The sequence below is a fragment of the Rissa tridactyla genome, chromosome 9 (assembly GCF_028500815.1).
Source record: "Rissa tridactyla isolate bRisTri1 chromosome 9, bRisTri1.patW.cur.20221130, whole genome shotgun sequence".
In the NCBI taxonomy this organism is placed as follows: Eukaryota; Metazoa; Chordata; class Aves; order Charadriiformes; family Laridae; genus Rissa; species Rissa tridactyla.
Genome location: NC_071474.1, coordinates 22363118 through 22384114, shown reverse-complemented (window position 1 = coordinate 22384114; position 20997 = coordinate 22363118). Strand labels below are relative to the sequence as shown.

The 20997-nt window shown below is 57.0% G+C and overlaps 1 protein-coding gene across 3 annotated transcripts in view; it reads left to right on the top strand.

Annotated features, from left to right (window-relative positions):
- Nucleotides 1-20997, top strand: part of ZNF609 (zinc finger protein 609) — a 72969-nt gene that overhangs the window by 48037 nt on the left and 3935 nt on the right. For all 3 annotated transcript variants that reach the window (XM_054215561.1, XM_054215563.1, XM_054215562.1), the window contains 3 exons: nucleotides 7431-7656; nucleotides 18114-18201; nucleotides 18557-20909. In XM_054215561.1, coding sequence (XP_054071536.1) covers nucleotides 7431-7656; nucleotides 18114-18201; nucleotides 18557-20909 — 2667 coding nt within the window. The remainder of the gene's footprint in view (nucleotides 1-7430; nucleotides 7657-18113; nucleotides 18202-18556; nucleotides 20910-20997) is intronic.

Sequence of the window (20997 nt, the reverse complement as noted above, 5' to 3'; positions counted from 1 at the left end):
TCCCAGTGGGAAGCTGCTTGCTGTCATCAAAGCTTTCCTGCTCCGGCAGCACTGCGGGAGGTGAGGATGACTCTGGTGACCAAGAGCGGCCTCCACACAGCAGCAGCAGTGCTGAAGAAGGGGCCAAAGGCTGTGTTGGTCAATGAGAAGGGTGCCTGCAGCCATTTGTGGTTGGTTTCTGTGTTTCTCACAGTCTCTGCCCTTCCTTGTGCCAGACACATCTCTAGTGCTTTCCTACATGGGGTCTTTCCCCTTTTCACCGCCAACCGAGCCATTTTGTGTTTTGATTCAATAAAGGAGGTGAGCCTGGTGCAGCCACTCCACGGGATACCAGTTGTTGGTGGTAGGTCAACCGAGATGGTGGGACTGATGCGCTGAGGTCCCAGCTTGGATTTCTTCTTTCACGTGTCTCACTCACATCAACTGTCCCCTCTCATTGCTGCTCTTCCCTACCTCTCTCCTACCGGAGACACCTTTTTTTTTTTTTTTTTCACCCGCTTCCTAAGGCAGATCGGATAGTGTTGTAAGTGGTTGGAGCAGGTGACTTGGTGCCAGCACGTCTGTCTTGGATACTATTCCTGGCTTTATTGAAGACTCAGTAATATGCAAGACTGTGCCTCTGCAGCGTCTGCCTCCCCTTGATCTCGAAACGCTGCAAACACTGAGATAAGGCTGGTTGTGTTCAAGCAGGGATTTTCTTCCCCTCTCTGCCTGGGAGAGAAGGCAGCTTGTCGGAGGTCATGCTGGGTAATATCTGCATTTCTCCAGCAGTGTGGTCAGGGTTGATACGCGTACGACTGTCTGGATCACCTGGGTATTTGGGTCAGTCCCTCATAGCTGGCACAGTGGGAGGTTGTACCTCCCACGTTACCGGATGGGCTGTCGCACCCCGATATACCCATTAACCATGACCGGGTCTGTTTTCAGCGGTGCTGGTGGTGGGGCCGCGAGCATCGTGCAGAAGTCCTCGACGAGCCTTTGGTTCAGTCAGGTCCTCCCCAAAATGCCTGGCTGAAAGTGAGTCGGGGTTTGAAAAGCGCCCGCCGACCCCAGCCAAGGCGGTGCGTTGTGCCGGCCTTTTGGTCACCATCTCCTGCTGTTCTGCGGGGACTTGCTGGCCAGGGAAGGGGTTTGCATGGATGGAGGCGGGTAGGGGACAGCTGGACCTCAGAGCTGGGATGTGGGTGCTTGGCATGGCCAGGAGAGGACGTGCAGGCAGCCTTTCGTAGACAGAGACTTCCTGTCACACCGTGCCATCGGCGGCCTCGTGGCTGGGAGAGGCCGTGAGTCTCAGGCAGGTGTCCGGAGGGATGAGAGCAGATGGTGAGGAGCACCGAGGACAACCCGCCAAGGAGTGTGGTGGGGAATTGGCCTCTCCTGGTTTGGTTTCAGGGCTATGGTGGGAGTCCCGGGTGGCAGAGCTGGTCCAGACCATCTGGGCGCCCGCTTGCCGTCTCCCTCCCAGCCTGCCGTGGAGCCTGGGGCTGGCTTTACCTGCCCATTCCCAAGGACGAGCTGCATCCTCCGAGGAGGGAAATTGGGACCGCTGCTCCTTAAAAATCCTTAGCTCCCCTCCAAATTGCCAGGCTCTTCTCGTGGTGGCACTGGCCACAGGGTCCCACACTCGCTTCTCCTCTCTGCAGAGTGAATTTGGGGAGTGCGGTGCTGAGCCCGCTCCATTCTGCGGCACCTGGAACCTGGAACCTCTACTCTGCCTTGGTGAGGCCGCACCTGGAGTACTGTGTCCAGTTCTGGGCTCCCCGGTTCAAGAGGGACAGGGAACTGCTGGAAAGGGTGCAGCAGAGAGCTACAAAGATGATTAGGGGACTGGAACACCTCTCTTATGAGGAAAGGCTGAGGGATTTGGGTCTCTTCAGTCTGGAAAAAAGACGTCTGAGGGGTGACCTTATCAACACTTATAAATACTTAAAGGGTGGGTGTCAGGAGGATGGGGCCAGGCTCTTTTCAGTGGTGCCCGGGGACAGGACAAGAGGCAATGGGCACAAACTTGAACATAGGAAGTTCCACCTAAACATGAGGAGGAACTTCTTTACCCTGAGGGTGTCAGAGCACTGGAACAGGCTGCCCAGAGAGGTGGTGGAGTCTCCAGCTCTGGAGACATTCCAAACCCACCTGGACGTGTTCCTGTGTAACCTGCTCTAGGTGACCCTGCTCTAGCAGGGGGTTGGACTAGATGATCTCCAGAGGTCCCTTCCAACCCTATGATTCTATGATTCTATGATTTGTCCTTCCTAGTCGCGGCATTTACTGCTTCATGCTAGAGGGGGCTCTCGGAAATGTCCATCTTCCTTTTTCCTTGAACCAGCTGCCCTGATGTCCTGTGGGCTTGGATTTGCCGACTAAGAAACCCAGTGTCCTTCTGAGCGTGTTCCCGTGGTCTGTAGAACTGGCTTTGTTTATTTAAGCTGGTGTTTTTCCAGGGAAAGGAAACTTTCTTCTAAAACAGATTTCTCTTTTTGCTGACATGTCAGCAACCTCACCCTCCAGCTAGCAAGAGGGAAGAGAAATGGGCAACAGTGTCAGGATCAGTGTCCCATCCTTGGAGCTGATGCTTGTGCCACCGTTATTTCCTTGGACGAGGGGCTCTTGTTGGCCTCTTTCTTGCTGGGGCCCAGACAGATCCAGCCAGCAAGAGAGCCAGGGTTCATTGCCACCCGTGCTGTTTGGGGAGGGGGTCTTCTGGAACCTCCTCCGTGCTGCCTGGGGTTGTGTGCCTCCAGTGAGTGGGGATGCTGTCGCTGGGGGATGCGACCGGGAGCTCTGGGCAAGTCTGTTGCAGCTTATTGAGCAATGCTTGCAAGTAGGTTCCAGAGTGAATCGTAGGCGTGGTGGGCACCGGTGCCACGAAGGGATTTGTCTTCAGGCTCTGCATACCCAGCTTTGGGGGTCAGATTGGAGAAGACTTCAGTTCCTGTTTGAAATCCTTGCCGAGGTCACCGGCAGTGGGGCAGAGGCACCTCGGGTGCTGTGGTTTTGAGGTTTGGAGCTGTGCACCAAAGACGCTCAGGAACTGGATGGATCTGCTCCTTGGATATCTCTCTTCCAGGAGTTGGAAACTCATGTTCCCAGGCCCTAGTCTGAAAAAGCAAAGCTGTTGGGGATGTGGTGACCGAGCAGGACAAGAGTGACAACATCAGAGCTCCCAAATGTTGGGGTGAGCCATGCAATGACGTGGGAAGCGTTGGCTGCAGCCTCGATCAATACTCCTGTGATGGGGTAGTTCTGGTCCATGTTTTATCTCCTGGCACAGGGCAGCTAAGAGTTTGTGACCAGTAATGAGGCTCCCCCTTGGCTTTTGTTGTCTCTCCGCATTTGCAGGAGTTGAAGGACCCTTCTATATGAGAAAAATGGGCCACCATTTGCATAGCTTGTTAACGTGGGGATAGGCTGGAAGCCTAGCACCGTCTCGGGTGCATCAGTGGCCTCACGCTGACCACTGCGAGGTCCTCACTGACAGAGGGGGTGCAGCTCTGTGGGTGCCCTACACCATGTGGTGGTTCACACCTGCTCTGTCCTTCGGGATGCACCACAGATATGTCTCTGCTGGTTGCTCCTCTACGGGTTTTTGGCGTCCCTGTTGGCTTTTATTGCTCAAAAATGCACTTTTCTTGCCTGGTTGACTTTGATTATTGGGAGCAAACCAAAAATATGAGTGGGTGGTCTGGGTGGTTTAGGGGTTGGCATTGAAATTACTACGGTGTTTTTATTTTTGCTGTGCCCTCTTCTCTTCCTCCTGTTAGCTAATTGCTGCTGTGAAGTCCCTTTAACGGTGACTGATGTTAACGAAGGCGCGCTGGCACAGCTCTAAAATGGCAGGAGCTGCTTTGTGTGCATCTCCTCATGCTGGCACCCACCACCGCGCTTCCTTTCACGTGGGACCCCATCCTACCTTCAAGTGAGGGCTGTGACGAGGAGTAGGTTTTAATTACCCACCCGGAGCCCTTTGCCCGGGACCAGCATCGCGTGGTGCTGTTGGCATCGCCCTGGACTCAGCGGATTTGCTTTTTCCTCATCGAGCAGCGCTTGTGCTGGCTGCCGCCTGGGCTTGGCTCCATTCCACTTCTGTCCTCGGCGGTGGTGAAAGCACGTTCCTCGTGATGGGAAAGCCTCCGCGAGGAACACAAAGGGCTTTCATTAGGGGAGGCAGTGGCAGGCGGGCACGGACGGCCAGCGCCGGTACGAGGAAGCTTCACCCTGTCCAGCTCCTGCCGAGGGGCTGCTGGAAACATTTGAGCTCCCTCCGGCAGTGAGAGGGTCATGGCTGCGTTTGCACTCGCCGGCATTTAATCTTAGAGCCTAGTCGGCAAAGAAAGAGAAATAAATTTTCCTTCTACAAAGGGGATTTAGGGGCCAGAAGCGTGAAGTGATTTGCTTGGGGGGTGGCACGCGTTGGAGCTGGACGCCAGGAGGGTGCAGGGCTGGCTTTGGGGAGCTGGGGCTCTCCTCCAGCTCCATCCTTGCTAGCTGGAGGAGATGTGGAAGGGCATGAGTGCTGCCCAACGGCCCCCATGCCAGCATTGCCCCTGATGCCAGCATCACCCCTGCCCCTCTGCCTGGCGCAGGGAGGGTGAGAGTGGCCGCCCTGGCTCCCCCCAGCCCTCCTGCGGCCACCAGTGGGTGGATCTCCTGACCTTGCTCCATAAAGCAGGAGGATGAAAAGCCGTGGCGCCGGGAGATAAGACACAGGTTTGGGGGGAGCTGAATTCAGGGATTGACCCATCTGCCTCTTCTTCCGGCACGGCTTTCGGCTTTTTTCAGATGAGTCCCAGCAAGGCGACTCCTTTCCTGCCTGCGCCTTCGGGGAGCCACCCTGGGCCTTTGTATTTTGCTCTTGAGCTTTGGGCGAGGGAGCAGGAGAACTGCCTGGTCTCCCCACGGCTGCTGAACGAGGCTCTGTTTGTTCCAGTGCAGGGTGAAATATGAAATCCCATCAAGCCGCCTCACTTATTAGAGAGATCTCAACGAGCTGCTTATTATGCACCGTGGCATAATGCAGATTACGAATGTGACCGGGCGATAATTAGCAGAGCTGGAACTGTAATTAAACGCTCCTGTGCTGCGCTGTGGTTTCTGTTGCAAAGTGGAAGGAAGCTGAATGGTTCCAAAACCCGCGGGTCCTGGATGTGCACACGTGGCCCCCACTCCCCATCACCCGCCCCGGGCTCTTGCTTCTGCCCACCACGGTCAGGCAGCCCTGCCTGGTGCCTCTCTGGCTGTTCCATTACCCGGGGACTTGCTTTTGGCTTGCAAAACCTGGCATCCATGAGTGATTTTCTTCTTTTCCCCTCCAAAGGAGCCTCGTGCTTCCTTTGAACATCTTTCGGATCCGCCGAGATGCGCAGGATGGGCTTGCTGGATTTTGGGGGGCGATTTGTCTGCGGGGGTGCAGCCCTCCTCTCCGGCAGGCTCACAAGGTTTTTGTTTTACACCAAAAAGTCCGCCTTCTCAAATCCCACGGGATGCAGGTGGAGCACCGGCCGTGGGGCAGCCTTGGAGGCATGGGGATGGAGAACTCTTCCAGCTGGTGGAAGGTCAGAGGTGGCGTGTGGGGGAAAGAGCCATGGAACAAGAGCTGTGCTGCTGGTGGAGGGGACCTTGCAGTCCAGCCACTGCTGGACCAGCCACCTCCCAGACATCTTTAACACTCAGTGGAGTGGATGCGCTCTGATGAGCCATCTGGAGGCAGGGTGGATGCAGGAGGATGAGGAGAAGGAGACAGGCCTGTGGGCAGAAAGTGCTTTGTGTTCTGCTGGAAGAGCAAATCCACCTGCTCTGTCAGAGCCAGAAGATCTCTGAGTTCTCCACAAGGGTCACGTTTTTGTCCCCCACTGGCAGCCACCCCCACGGGAGCAGGCAGAAGCTGCTGGGTGGATATCATTTGCTCCTCTGTCTGGAGATTTCCTCTTGCACCTTCTCCACTAACAAATGGTGTTTGTGTCACTGAGGACGTGGAGAGGCTTTGTGGGGTCACGAGTTGCTCGGGGAGATGGGATGCTCCAACCGCTCGCTGCAGTTGTGGGCACCGTACTGCGTGGGGCAGGCGATGCTGGACGTGCAAGCTTCTGCTGGGTCATTTATCTTGCTTAAAGGATGGAGGCGCATGAGCAAGAGTGAGCAGATAATTTTGGTGGCTGGTCAGGAGCAGGCTGTCAGTTCGGAGTGGGAGTCTGACTGTTTGGTGGCTGTCAGCAATATTGGCCGAGGAGAGCCAGCAGCAAGGTTGGACGTGGTTGTGGGCTGGTGTCCGTATCCTGGCTTGGTGACCAGCAAGTTTGGCCTCTCTGGGGTTATCATCATCTCCTCAACAAAGGCGTAGGAGGGCATCTCTCTGTGTAGTGCTGGATGCTCTAGAGGGATTTTCCCCTGTTTGAAACCGAAACCCAGGTCAGCGCTCACTGATGATTTGATTGGTTTCCTCAGTCTGCTTCTGTTTTGAGGTTGCTCAGTATCTTACCAAGATCACAAACCATAAAGAGAGGAGGTCTGAGCAGAGGATGAGCAGGTAGCCCCAAACCTGCTGCAAGTGCTCGCGAGCCAAGGCGAGGGGATGACTGACTGTGGCTGGCTTGGCTGATAATCCTGAAGGACAGGAAGGCTTCCACCCTACCCCTCTCTTGACCAGCAGCAAAATCGGCCCATCAGCCATCCTTCTCCTAACGCTGCTATAATCTGCTGGCATGGCAGAGTGGCCCAGGACCTTGGCTTGTCAGCAACAGGGTGACTTGGCCGCGTTTTTTCTTGGCGTGTTGGCTTTCCAGGCCTGACTCTGGCTGTGAGATGTGGTTTCCATGTGCAAGGAGAGCACGATGGCTGGCGCTCGGTTGGCTCAGCCGTCAGCCGGGTCAGGCTCTGAAGCGGATACTTGTGCAGAGAAGAGGGATGTGATCTGAACGCCTCCATCTTCAGGTGGTCACAGGGTAGATTTGGGAGGAGGAGGATGTTGGAGGGAGACCGCTACTTGTTTGTCCTGTCTGGCTGGTTGAGCAGAAGCCTATAATTTTTTTTTCTTCTTCAGGTCCAAAGTCATTAAGTGCGTTAACATCTGAGCAATAGCCAAAAGGCATCCTGACCAGGGATGATTGCGGTGGCAAAAGTTGTCGGGGAAGAAACTTGGCACAGACTCTTCCAGCAGGAGAGCAGCTATCTCCTGCGGGGGGACTTTTGGGTGTGATCTACATGACTACAAAGTGCCGGCTCTTCAGGGTTACATGGGTATGGGCATGCCAGGGTGGGAAAGACCTATGAGATCCTTGTCCTCTGACAGAGTGTGGGACTTGAACCGCCTGCTGGCACGTTGAGAAGGTACCAGCCCTGGGCTTGAGGTTCTCCAGGAATGTAGATGCCTGTTGATACTTGCTCTCCTTTCCTGTATTCCCGACGGTGACCGGCATGTTTCTCCTTCCCCACAGATGGAGTCTCCAGTCTCTACACCTGCAGTCTTGCCCTTGCACCTCCTCGTCCCTGTCGTCAACAACGACATCTCGTCGCCTTGCGAGCAGATCATGGTACGCACCCGCTCGGTGGGAGTGAACACCTGTGACGTGGCCCTGGCCACCGAGCCCGAGTGCCTGGGCCCCTGCGAGCCCGGGACCAGCGTGAACCTGGAAGGCATCGTCTGGCAAGAGACTGAGGACGGTAAGTGTCACTGGAGAACTTTTTGGTCTCCTACAATATCATTTTGGAGTTATGGCAATCCCTTCCTTCCTGTGTCCCTGCTGTGTTGCTTGTTGGCACATCCTGGGCTTTTCCCCCACCATCTGGGTGGTCAGGACACAGAGGAGCCCTTAATCTGTCCAGCAAAGGGAATAACGGGCCAAAACTTGCGTCAGCCCCAACGTGTTGCGTTATCCCCTTGCCCAGACAGCGGGTGAAAATCGAAGCTGCCATTTCTCTGCCTTTCTGCAAGAGCTAACTTGTTCTGGAGGTGCCAGAGGAAAGGCCGTGCCAGCCTGCACGGGAACTTGACGGAGTTGACTTCGTTTCTGCTTGGCAACCTGCAGGTCTGTCACAAAAGCGCTCAAACCCTGGGAGGCGGCAGAAATCTCCTGCTGGATTAAAAAACCCCAGCGGAGCTTTCAAAATCGACTCAGCGGGAGATCAGGCTCTCATCTCTCTTGCCAAGCCAATTGAACCTTTTTTTTTTCCGCTGGAGCTCGTCTCATGTGCGTGCAGCTTGGTTTGCTTTCCCAAGTCCTTTGATGGGTTTTTGTCGCTGTTGGGGCTCTGCCAAGTAACGTGGGGATGAATAGGTGGCTCAGTGGACCACGGCGAGCGCTGGAACCTGGCCTTCATTCCAGCCTTGTTGGGATGCTGGAAGTTTCTGCTTCGGAAGGCTCGGGCTGAGCACCTCATATTTGTGTCTGGCTTCAGCTGAGGTCTGGAAGCAGAAACAGAGCCTAGGAGCTCAAAGGTGAGAAAGAGCAGTGGTGGTGGTGGCCAACTGATGGTTCACCTCGGCTGCATAACCAAGAGCTCCTCTTGGATGTCTGCTCCTGCTCTTCCATCGTCATCACATGCGGGTAACGAAGCTGTTGGCCTTAATTCCCTGGCTGCTCCTCACTGCGACTGCCTTTGTTATCTGCAACAGAAGCTGACTGAAACCCACGTTGCCATGAGCTACTACCAGGGGGGTTTTTTTCTTACCCCATGCTTTGGGAAGACAGGAATGTGCCCAGTTTGCCTTTCCTCTCTCCCTGGTGGGAAACTGGTTTTGAAACTGCGGTTGGCACAGGACCAAGTGCTGCGATGACCCCTGATGTGGAGCTGGTGAGCACCAAAATTGTTCCTGCTGGGAAAAGCATCATGACATGAGTGATTTGGAAAGAGAGGAGTGCACGGACTGTGCTGGAGGAGACTGGGACGTGATTGCTTGGGATGGGGACCTGCAGCTATCTCGCGCTCCTCTGCCCTCTCTTCACCATCACACTGATCTGGATGGAGGCAGGTGGGAGCTCTACGTGTGGGTTTTCTGCTGCTCCAAAGCAGGAGGAAGCCACACATTGTAAAGTTGGACCCAGGGAGCCTCTTTGAGCCAGGCTTGCTGGTGGGGGACAAGGAAACACAAAGCAGGAGCGTTCAGGGGCCCTGCTCTGCGCACCCCAGGGCTGGGGGCTCTGACAGGGGGATCTTCTCGGAGAAAACATGGACAAGGTCGTCTGCTGAGTTACCCGTGCACTGTCCCTGCTCATTCAGTGTCTGCAAAGAGCCTGATTGCTTTGCAAGGTGTAATACCTTCAGCTAGGGGAGCTGAGACCTGGCTGGGCTAAGTGTTGGGACACGCAGCGGTGCAGAGGAGCATCAGCACCCTCCCACCTTTGGGGCTGCACGCTAAGGCCCCCACCACCTCCCTGTCCACACCAGCGTGCCGTTCTGGTGTGACTTCCCGCAACCCAGAAACCCCGGAGCTGCAGAGTTTGCTGGAAATTCCAAATTCCAGGACTGCTGGAGACCCTCATGGGTAGCAGTGAAGCTGATGAGAGCTTGGACCCTGTAGGGGTTTGGGTGGAAATCGGGAGAAGAGGCTCATGGTGGGCAGAAGAGCCCAAGCGGCCATGCCAGGAGGGACAAGCATCCCCGAGGCAAAGAGCGCAAAAACATCCCCATCTCCCCAGTGCTGGTTGAGAGGCAGTGACGTGGGAGCGGTTCCTGGTTCTCCTCCCTTTTCTCCTGCTCCTCACCCCACTGTGGAGCTCTGCAGCCCGTCTGCCTGTCTGTCCGCATTACCCCTCGCTTCCGCAGCCACCGTTTTGGAGCGTTCCTCAGAGGCACCCTGCAATTTCCCACAGCCTGGCTATTTTTAGTCTGCACTAATTCGACGAACTTGTGTAAAGATCCTTCTCTGCTGGCTGCTGCTTGGTTGTCACCGTTGGGAGCAATGACTTTTACGGCCAGCCCTGCAGAACACAAATCCTGCCGTTGCCTTTGGTTGCTTCTGATGTGCTGCGTGTTGGCTCCTGTGGTAGCGGCATCTCTCGCCCTTGAGTGAAAAGTCAGGGTGGAATCGTCCCTATTTCCTGCCTGGCATCTCTCTCCTGCCTTCCTTAATGGTGGAGATACTGGTCCTGTCTGTCCAAAGCTGGAGCTTGTGAAATGTATAGGGATGCAGTGAGCATCTCCCCTCGCCTGAAGGATACAGGGGAGAAAACTACACCAAGGGCATGTCTACAAATCGAAGTGAGGGGCTTTCAGCATGAGTGAGCACGCCCGTGTGGCTGGAGACCATCCCCAAGATCTCCAGAGGGATCCCAGCACCTTCACCAAGAGGGATCCATCTCTCTCCCTGCTCCTTGTGATGCTGCAGCCTCGCCAGACCGCTCGGAAGGACCCCAGGGCAGCAGAAGCAGCTCTTGGCCTGCATCAGGCACCCTCTACGATGGTGGAGAGGAGCTTGTTGGCTCAACTGCAGCAGCCGCTTTCTCCCCAGGGATGACATCCCTGAATCCCCTGGGGCCATTGGCACGGGGAGGTGCAGAACTGTGGTTAGTCCCACCTGTGTCCTGGCTTCCTGAGGGGATGCTGTGGGCACTTCTGGGCCTCGGCGAGGCCCCTGCCACCAGGCAGCCTCAGGAGCGGTTCCCACCGAGCATCTCAGGAGACAGGCATCTCTTCTCGGTGGCGCGATGCCTCCTTGAAAATTGGATTTGTGTCAGACGTGCCCCTTAGACTCACACGGTAATTGCTCTGACGTGGACCTTTTTGCAAGCTGCTCTTCTCCCAGCTGCGCGTTAATGGCGCGTGCCCCTGAGACGAGGGGATCTGTGTTGCTCTGCATGTGCCAGCAAAAACATCTTTGGGCTGGGGCAGTTGCAGAACTTCCCTCCCCTTGTGACTGGGTAGAGGAAGGCAACATGGTTCTTCAACCAGAGCTCCCTTTTTGTAGAGATTGGCTTTTGGGTTGGCCATGGGGCTGCAAAATCAGGGAGGAAGGCTCCTAAAGCCAAAGCCCGGCAACACTGGAGTGGCCTCAGAAGGACAAGCTGGAGCTGACCCATCTGAGATGGGAGCGTGACGCTCCAAGGAGCCCGATGACATCCGTCTTGCCTCAAACACTGGCTTTGTCCTCTCCCCCAGCTAGAAGACCTGCCGTGAGACTGTGATCACTACAAAAGGCATCCCAGCGGGCTTCCAGCACCAAACATCTGGTGCTGGGCTCATGATCTGCCTGCTCCACCACTGCTCCAGCTTGGTGTCAGGCTCAGGTCTGGTCTTCCTGGTGGCAGGCACCAGTCGCATGTGCTCTCCCATAGCCACCCTGGTGACACCTTGGTCCCTTTGCTGAGCCCGGCTTGTGCAGGGAATGTGTTTTATTGAAACGCCTTTGGTGGGAGCAGCTGTCTCGGCAGTTCCCTTAATTCTGTTAGGTGTGATTTCGATCTGCAGGAACTATTACTGATCTAATTATACTGGAAAACATCGCTCCGTTTGCTGCCTCGTTAGCTGCCAGGTCTGCTCCATCCCCCTCTGCGGAGCTGGTGTCACCTGGCTCGGAGCACATCACCTCCTCGCCTCCGCTTGCAGCGAGCAGACTGCGTTCCAGCACCACGCTGGTGCCGTCGCAACCAAAACAAGGCAGTGTCTGACATGCAAACCCTCCGAGCAAGGAGGATTGCGGCGTCGCAACACCACAGCAAACTCTCTGCATCCCTCCCTCCAGCTCCGTGCTGGAATGGCAGTGGCAGGTCACTCACGGCTGAGCTTCGCACGCTCTGGGTGTTTGGATTGTGCATTTGCAAACATCTCATGAGGGTACGATGGAGCATGCACGTCCTTGGGGTCTGCACATACCACTATGGGTGTGTCCTTGCTCACAGCAGGAGAGAGATGCAATAGACTGGGAGAGGATGGAGAAAGCTTGGACAGTGAGGGCAGAGACTGGAGAGTCTTACTTATACCGTAACCATGAGGAAGCCTGACCCCAAATCTGATGGCTTTGCATGTTGACCGTGCTGCCTCGCTGTTACCTTCGATTGCGACTCTGGTTGCTCTTTGTCTCTGGGGATGGTTTAGAGCGGGGATGTGCCAGGATTGCTCTGCTTATAGATGGGCTTTGGGGCTTCAAAGGGGGCTACGCCATCCCCTACATGCACGCTCCGGTCTTCAGAGCTGCGTATTCTCCAACCTGGGAACAGGAGGTGAGTCTCGAAGGCTGATGCAGCAAGGGCAAACAGCAGGAATGTGGATTTCTCATTTGCTTTAATGGCAGTAATGAGCAGTTGTAAATCCCCTCCAAGGTTGCTGAGCCAACGCGCAGGCTCGGTGTGCTCCTCTGAAGCCTCCTAAAGCCGTGACAGCGCGGCTGTGACCCCTCTCATCTTCAGATCAGCAATCCGGCAGCTCACTCCGGCTGGGAGCATCATGCGGTGCTGCTTGGTGACGGGGCATCTCGTCTCCAGCGCCGCCAGCGTTGCTGGTGTTTCGGGCTGATGCCTCGCACCCTCCTCCTGTTTCACCGACGGATGGGGAGGCTGCAGATCCCCCGAGCGCGGTGGCTGCTGGCGTGTCGGCGTAGAGCAGCAGAGCTTTATTATGCATCATTCCCCGGCGCTCCCCCGGCGTCGCCGCTTCGTGTCTAATATCTGCTGGCTTGACAGCGCGGGGAGCTGGAGGAGAGCTAATGCGCCGCTTATCGTGCTCGAAGCATCTGTCAGCTTTGTACGGAGGCTGTTTTATCAACAGGTGAGCAATATTCTGCTCCAGACAGGACTATTGCTCGCGTCCGTCTCCCCAAGGCACATCTGTAGCTGCCCCAGGTAACACCAGCTGAGGCTCCCGCTTTAGCTGCCGAGCACTGGATTAAAGGCTTGTTTACAAGGAGGCTCTTGAGCTGCAAGCTGCTCTGCCGCGCTTTCCTGGGACCTCAATTGGTTGCTATTCCTCTGCCTCACTTCTCTGGGAACATGAGGATGGAGGTCTGGGTTCCTCGCAGGTGGTCCTAGGGGCTTGGTGCTGTGGCTATGGTCTGCCAAGCCTTCAGAGGAACCAAGGTCCCCAAAGTCCTGGAGGTATCTTCTGGATAGGCCTCAGGCTATGGAGAAGGAGCTGGACACTGTGGGTTGTAGTGGGACGAGCTGTCCTCTTGCAGGAGGATGTCGGGACCTCACTCGTAATCACATTCTCGCTGTTGCCAAAGGTGGACACTTGTTGCGGGGTTTGGGCAGGAGCGTGGCAGCGGGTGGTGTGTGTTCAGCAGGTCCTGGTGAGCTAAATGGCCCTCCCATGGGGCACTTTGGTCACCAGGACCCACAAACACACCCTTACTGCTCCTTGTCTCCTGGAGTGACCCAAGCTGAAGGTTTTCCTGCTGCTTCTTCCATGCTTCAGCATCCAAGCCCCTCTCGTAGCCCTCCTGTCCCTTGGAAAGCAGGGCATTAGATGGCCAGTGACTCATCCACCATCTGAGCATCCATCCCTGCGTGGTTTAGTGGAAAGACCCTGTCTCCCTCCCCTGTCCTGTTCCTGACCCTGCCGAGGAGACTGTGTTGGCTTTGTGTCGCGAGGTTTTCGTAGGAGGGGGCTGCAGGGGTGGACTGTGTGAGATGCCAGAAGGTTCCGCCATGTCCCACAGAGCCAGCTCCAGCCGGCTCCAAGAGGGACCCACTGCTGGCCAAGGCTGGGCTCATCAGTGACGGTGGCAGCACCTCTGTGAATAACGTATTATGAAGGGGTGAAAAACTGCTGGGCAACAGCAGCTTTAGACAGGAGTGAGAAGATGTGCAGACACAACTCTGTAGCCACCAAGGTCAGTGAAGAAGGAGGGGAGGAGGCGCTCCAGGCACCGGAGCGGGGATTCCCCTGCAGCCCCTGGTGAAGACCATGTTGGGGCAGGCTGTCCCCCTGGAGCCCATGGAGGTTGACAGTGGAGCAGATTTCCACCTGCAGCCCATGGAGGACCCTTCGCTGGAGCAGGTGGATGTGACCCTGTGGACAGCCTGGCAGGAGCTGCAGCCCATGGAGAGAGAGGAGCCCAACCTGGAGCACGTCTTCTGGCAGGACCTGTGGCCTCACAAGGGACCCAGTCTGGGGCAGTCTGTTCCTGAAGGTCTGTACCCCATGGAAAGGACCACACTGGAGCAGTTCGTGAAGAACTGCAGCCCGTGGGAAGGACCCACTTTGGAGAAGTTGGCGGAGGACTGTCCACTGTGGGAGAGACCCCACACTGGAGCAGGGGAAGAGAGGGAGGAGGAAGGAGCGGCAGAGACAAGGTGCGACGAACTGACTGCAACCCCCATTCCCCATCCCCCTGTGCCACTTGCAGGGAGGAGGTAGAGAATTTGGGAGTGAAGTTTAGCCCAAGAAGAAGGGAGCGATGGTGGGGGACATGTTTTAAGATTTGGATTTTATTTCTCATTATCCTACTCTGATTTGATTTGCAATAAATTAGATTAACTTCCCCAGTCAAAAACTTGTTTTGCCCGTGGTGGCAATTGCCGAGTGATCTCTCCTTGCTGGGCAAGGTGGCCCTTGTGCTGGGCCACCCCTCTGTTCTCCTGGCATGGTGGCCATGCACCAGCTTTGGGTGTTGTGTCCTAAAGTCTGGGTGCTCCAGGTCAGACCAGGCTTCCTGCATGCTAGCAGGGCTTATGGCAAAGCTGGAGCATCCCAAAGGTGATGCAGCTGGAGAGGAAATGAATTGAAGAAGGGGCATCCTAAAGCCAGGGCATCCCAAAGATGATGCAGCTGGAGGAGACATTCATGGAAAAAGGGGTAGCCCAAAGCTAGGGCATCCCAAAGGTGATCCAGCTGTAGGAGGAATTCGTGGAAGAAGGACCTTGAACGTCTCCAGGTGCTGAAGGTTTGGTGGTGCCCTGGAGCAGGATCAGTGCAGGATGGATCCCTGCTCCTGCTCATTGGTGCAGATGGGATGTGGGGCTACACTGACCCTGGATCTGAGCTGGTTCACGGATCTGCAGGCAAACTGCCTCTCCAGGGTGGGGAAATGCCACCAGCTGTTGTCCCTTTGCCTGGCAGAGGTCCACTGCACCCCAAAATTAGCAGAAAACTAGCAGATCTGCCAGTGGCTGCCCTCTCCAATTGCAGAGGCAACATCTTCTTGTTCCCCACAAGGTTAGGGACCCTCATCCAAGTACCATAACGGTCCCCACCATGCTTGAGGACCTCTCTTTGCTGGAGGCATCTCAGTAACATCGTGCCTGGGTGACGTTGAGCCAGATGATGAACTGGACGTGGTTTCTCAGCAGGGTTTTGAGATGTTCTTGGTTGGGCTTGGGGGCTTCACCTTTGCAAAGGCGGGGGGAAACGTGCCCCAGGTCCCCCCACATTGCGATCATTCCTGGTGCCTATGGCCTCAGTCTTCAAGCAGCCACCACCACCTACATTTTAAAACGGAAGAGCTGTGCCCCAGCAGGGATTATCCGTTAGAAAGGCTTAGTCTGGTCTAATTTAGGGCTGCGTTAGGACGGAGGACTTCATGCAGCGTTGTCCTTGTCCATCCCCTGTCCCTACCAGCTGGGTGCACCCACTGAGCTACTCAAGAGCACCCATCTAGGGACCATACAAGGACCAGGCGGTGCTTTTTTGCATCCCCCAGCTCCCTTTATCTCTTAATCCTGTAAAAATGGATAATCTCGTCCGCCGTCTTTCCAGACGGCAACCTGGCACCGTCAACCCACTGTTAATTTTTCCTGCTGGGGTGCGACTCTGCAGTGACATGAACACTTGGTGACTGGGATGCCAAGCGGTTTGCACCCAGATTTGGGTGGTATCCGTTGCTTAAGAGGATCCAAGGTGTCACCTTCCTGTGAAACCAGGTGGGGCTGCAGTTATCCGAGTGGGATTCCTCCTCTGCATCGCTGCCGGCTCTTTGTGCATGAGCATCTCCAGCCTTGGGGACACGAGTGCGTTGCCTCCTCGCTGCCCGCCCTTGTCCCTGCCCATCCTCCTGCCGCGGGAGGGGGACACGGCGGGTGAAAAAAGCTGCTTAGGATCTATCCCTGGGGTTTAAATTGTCCTGGGTTATTGCTGGAGGATTAGGAGGGGATTTGGTGTGATTGGTTGCAGCGGGTTAAATATAGGCTGGTGTGTGTTGGAGGGTTGACGCTCCAACGAGGAAGGGAGGGACAGTTGCGCGCTGGCTCGCTTCGTCCCTTCGTCTTTCATCTCTCTCCTGTGATCGTGGTGGTGGGGAAAAAAAATATGCCAGCACGTCCTTTTTAATATCGCGTGCTGGCCTGGGGATGCGCAAGAGCCTCCAGTGGCTTGTTGTGCAATTAACTTCCAGCAGCGCGTTGTCTTCAGAGAGAGATTGAAGCGGTGCTGGCTGCGTGGTGGGGAGGGCAGAGGGGGCTGCTCCTCCGAGCCCCATGGCCAGCAGGGATGAGCTGGTCCCCAGGATGGGGTCTGGGTTGGGTCTGCTGGTCCCTCAGCAGCGCTTGATCCTTCTCAGGCTCCTGGGAGCATCCCACAGTGGCTCCCTGGAGGTATCTTGCGGATGGCAGGTTTGGGCTGGGGTGCAGGGTGCAACAGCAGCTTCCCTGGGTTTTAAGGAAAGGGGGGACAGGCTCCTGCCTGCCAAAAAAAGCCACGTTATGGGGCATGGAGGGTGGAGACCTAGCATCAGCATCCTCCTCTCTCCCTGTGTGGGGCTGCGGGCTCCTGACAGTTGGTTTCACCACTCGTTTCTACCCTATGTCATCTCTGGCATCGTGTTCCAGCCGCATCTGTGTTAAGGCAGGTCCCCAGCACCTTCCTCCGAAGGCAGGACCCAGCCTCTCCCGGTCACCGGCATGAGCTGGCTGTAGGTGCTGGCTGCACGCTGGCACCATGACTTCCCACGACCTGCTCTCCCACTGAAGCACCCACCGTTTTCCGGGAGGAGAAAGAGAAGACCCGCATTTCATTTCTCTTTTCCACGTGTGGGACCTTGGCTCTGTATATTATCCCCGCCGAAGCCTGCAGCTGGCACGGCACGACGGGGGATACGGGCTGAGATTTATAAATGTGCTTCAGGCACAGCTGCTCTGGGCTCCCTCGGCTCCATCCATCTCCCGAGGCTGCGCAGCTGTATATCTCCCTGCGCTCATCAACCCTTGCCAACGAGTTTCACATCTCCCGAGTTTTACCTTGCTCGGATAAATGTGCTTGGCGCAATGGACTCCGCTCCCGGTCAAATTTGTTCTGCAGTGATCGTAGCGGTCCAGGGGAGGGAGGAAACATCCACAAAGCTGAGCGATGCTGTGAAAGACACCCCCCCCCCCAGCCCCCAGCATGTCCAAAAAGAGGGGTCCACGTCCTCAGCACGGGTGTGAGCCAAGCTGCTTCTCTTCTTGAATTGGTGTGAAAAAGCTGAAACGACCAAGTTTTCTGAATGTCCGGTGCCTTTTCTCTGTGATGGGAGGAGATGCCCCGTGGATGGTTCTCCAGGCAGAGATACAGGGCTGATGGGTGGCCCAGGGCGTGCGGGAGCAAGCTGAAGTGGGGGACGAGGGTTGTTTCCCCAAGGCTGGGTTTTCCTGCCGGGGGTGGTCGCCTGCGCGGGGATGCTGGGCTCAGCTTGCCATCTAGTGGCAATAACAGCCTTTTCCGGAGGGCCATGGGGTTCATGGCCACACATGGGGGACATAGCCCTGCTGGGGGGTCTGCAGCTCCGCACTGGGGTCCACAGCCTTGCTGGGGGTTGTCTTCATCTCCCCCGGGAGGTTCCCAGCCCTCGCTCCCCGGAGAATCACCTTCCCGACCCTACCCGAGTGCATGTGGAGCCAATGTGGATCTTCAAGGGCAAAACTCCACAGCCTTTGGGGGTCACTGGTTTTAGCGTCCTCCTGAAAACAGGGCGGAGTGCTGGGTGGCTCGAGGAGGAGAGGTTGGGAGGACACTGGCCAGAGCCGTACTGAGAGAGGGGGGATGCGCCAGGGGTCTCCAGGTCCCATCTTGGTGCCCCTCCAGCCCAGAACCTGGGGTCTTGCCTCTCCTGAGAACCCAAGACCACCTTGTCCACCTTCCTCTGTCCTTAGAGCTGAGCTCTTCCTCCTGCCAGTCTCGAGGGGTAGATCCCCCTTTGCCCCAATGCCCAGGGAAGGGCGAGACACCGTGGGGTCACACTGGGCCCCATCTGACCCTCTCCCCTCACCTTACAGGTATGCTGGTGGTCAACGTCACCTGGAGGAACAAGACGTATGTGGGGACGCTGCTCGACTGTACGCAGCACGACTGGGCGCCTCCCCGGTAAGTGGGCGGTGGGGTCCAGCAGTGCCCAGGCACGGAGGGCAAACTCAGCCCCGTGTGGCCCCCGGGGCACCCAGTACCCTCTGCCTTGTGCCCACGGGGCTGCCATCTCGTCCTTGGCCAGCTGAGCTGCTCCCAGGGCTCTTTGCCCCTGCGGTTGCAGGCTCCCTCATCTTGGAGACGGGAGATGGTTGAATATTTGTCGATGGACCTCTCTTGCTGATTCCTCTTTACTGGAGTGGTGGGGGGATGAGCCTACGGGATTGATGGTAAGGGGAGGAAGGGGTTCCCCACCGCGCAGTGGGCCTGGCACGGCTGTCTCTCCATTAAAACCTCCTTGTCCTCCTCCTGGCAGGTTCTGCGACTCTCCCACCAGCGACCTGGAGATGCGCAATGGCCGGGGCAGGGGCAAACGCATGCGCCCCAACAGCAACACGCCTGTCAATGAGACCGCCACCGCCTCGGACAGCAAAGGGACCAGCACCAGCAGCAAGACGCGGGCGGGAGCCAACAGTAAAGGGCGCCGGGGAAGCCAGAACTCCTCGGACCACCGCACGCCGCCCGGTGGCACTGCGGAGGACGTGAAGGCCAGTCCCTCCTCCGTCACCAAGCGGAAGAGCAAACCCCTCTCCGACATGGAGCTGAACTCCAGCTCGGAGGACACCAAGGGCAGCAAACGCATCCGTACGAACTCGATGGGCTCGGCAGCCGTGCCACCCACCACGGTCAAGGTGGAGCCGGCTGTTCTCGACCGAAACTGCCCTTCTCCCATCCTCATTGACTGTCCCCACCCAAACTGTAACAAGAAGTACAAGCACATCAACGGGCTGAAGTACCACCAGGCCCACGCGCACACGGACGATGACAGCAAGCTGGAGGCAGATGTAGACAGTGAGTACGGCGAGGAGCCCTCCCTGCATGCGGACATTGGGAGCTGCAACGGCGCCACCGTCTCTCAGAAGGGCTCGCTCTCGCCGGCTCGCTCGGCCACCCCCAAGGTGCGCTTGATGGAGCCCCACAGTCCCTCGCCGTCCAGCAAGTTCAGCGCCAAGGTCCCTTGCAAGAAGAAGCTGGGTGGGGAAGGAGACACCGACCCGGGTGCCCTGTCCAATGACGGTTCTGAAGATGGTCCATCGGTGGCCGATGAGACGAGTAACGACGGTTTTGACTCGCTGGAGAAGCGGTGCGTCGATAAGGACAAGTCAAAGAAAGCATCTGGTGCTAAGCCAGAGAAGATCCCATCCAAAAGCTTGAAGTCTGCCAGACCCATTGCACCAGCCATCCCCCCCCAGCCGATTTACACCTTCCAGACGGCCACCCTCACCACAGCCACCCCCGGTTCCTCCACGGGCCTCACCACCACCGTGGTCCAGACCATGCCCAACAGCCCCCAGCTCAAACCCATCCAGCCCAAGCCTACGGTGATGGGAGAACCCTTTGCCGTCAACCCTGCCCTCACCCCTTCAAAGGAGAAGAAGAAGAAGGACAAGAAGAAGAAGGAGCCCAAGGAGGTAGAAAACCCTCTGACTCCTGGCAAAGCCTGCAGAGCGGAGGAAGGCAAGAGCCCTTTCCGGGGGGAATCCAGCGACCTGGGGACGAAAGGCGAGGGACTGCTGAATGGCTCGTCCGACCCCCACCAGAGCCGGCTCGCCAGCATCAAGGCCGAGGCAGATAAAATCTACAGCTTCACTGACAACGCCCCAAGCCCCTCCATTGGTGGTGCCAGCAGGCTAGAGAACACCAACCCAGCCCAACCCATGACCCCGTTGCACGTCGTCACCCAGAACGGGGCAGAGGCGAGCTCGGTGAAGACCAACAGCCCGGCCTACTCGGACATCTCTGACGCCGGGGAGGACGGGGAGGGCAAGCTGGAAAGCGTGAAGGCAAAGGATCCGGAGCAGCTGGTCAAGGAAGGTGCCAAAAAAGCTCTTTTTCCCCCACAGCCACAGAGCAAAGAGTCTCCCTATTACCAAGGCTTTGAAACCTACTATTCCCCCGGCTACCCCCAGGCAAGCCCGGGGCCCTTGAACCCTGGTGGCCAGAGCACGGCCGACACGCAGGCCTTGAAGCTGAAGAAGGACGAGGAGCAGGAGAACCCAGAGGTGAAGGTGAAGAGCGAAGGCTGCGAAGAGAAGAAGACCGAGCTCGGCGGCTCCAGCCAGCAGCCCTCGGTCATCCAGCAGCGCCCCAACATGTACATGCAGTCCCTCTACTACAACCAGTACGCCTACGTGCCCCCCTATGGCTACAACGAGCAGGGCTACCACGCTCACCTGCTGAGCACCAACCCTGCCTACCGCCAGCAGTACGAGGAGCAGCAGAAGCAGCGGCAGAGCCTGGAGCAGCAGCAGCAGCGAGGGCTGGAGAAGAAAGCGGAGCTGGGCTTGAAGGAGAGGGAGGCGGCGCTTAAAGAGGAGTGGAAGCAAAAGCCCCCCATGCCCCCGACGCTCACCAAGGCGCCGAGTCTCACGGACCTTGTTAAGTCGGGGCTGAGCAAGGCCAAGGAGCAGGGAGGTCCTGATATAGCCAAATCCGTCATCATCCCCAAGCTGGAGGACTCCTCCAAGCTGTCCGGCAGCCAGGTGGCCGAGGGGCTCAAGGTGAAGCTGAGTGAGGCCAGCCACCTTGGGAAGGAGACCGCCGAGACGAAGGCTGGCTCCGAATGTGGCCGGCAAGCAGAGGTGGACCCTGTGCTCTGGTACAGACAGGTAATGCCTGCTTGGCCCTGCCCGCCAGCCCGGCGGTGGGCTTTCTCCTGGAGGAAGTCCCTCACTGTGACTTCGCTGCAGGGGTTTG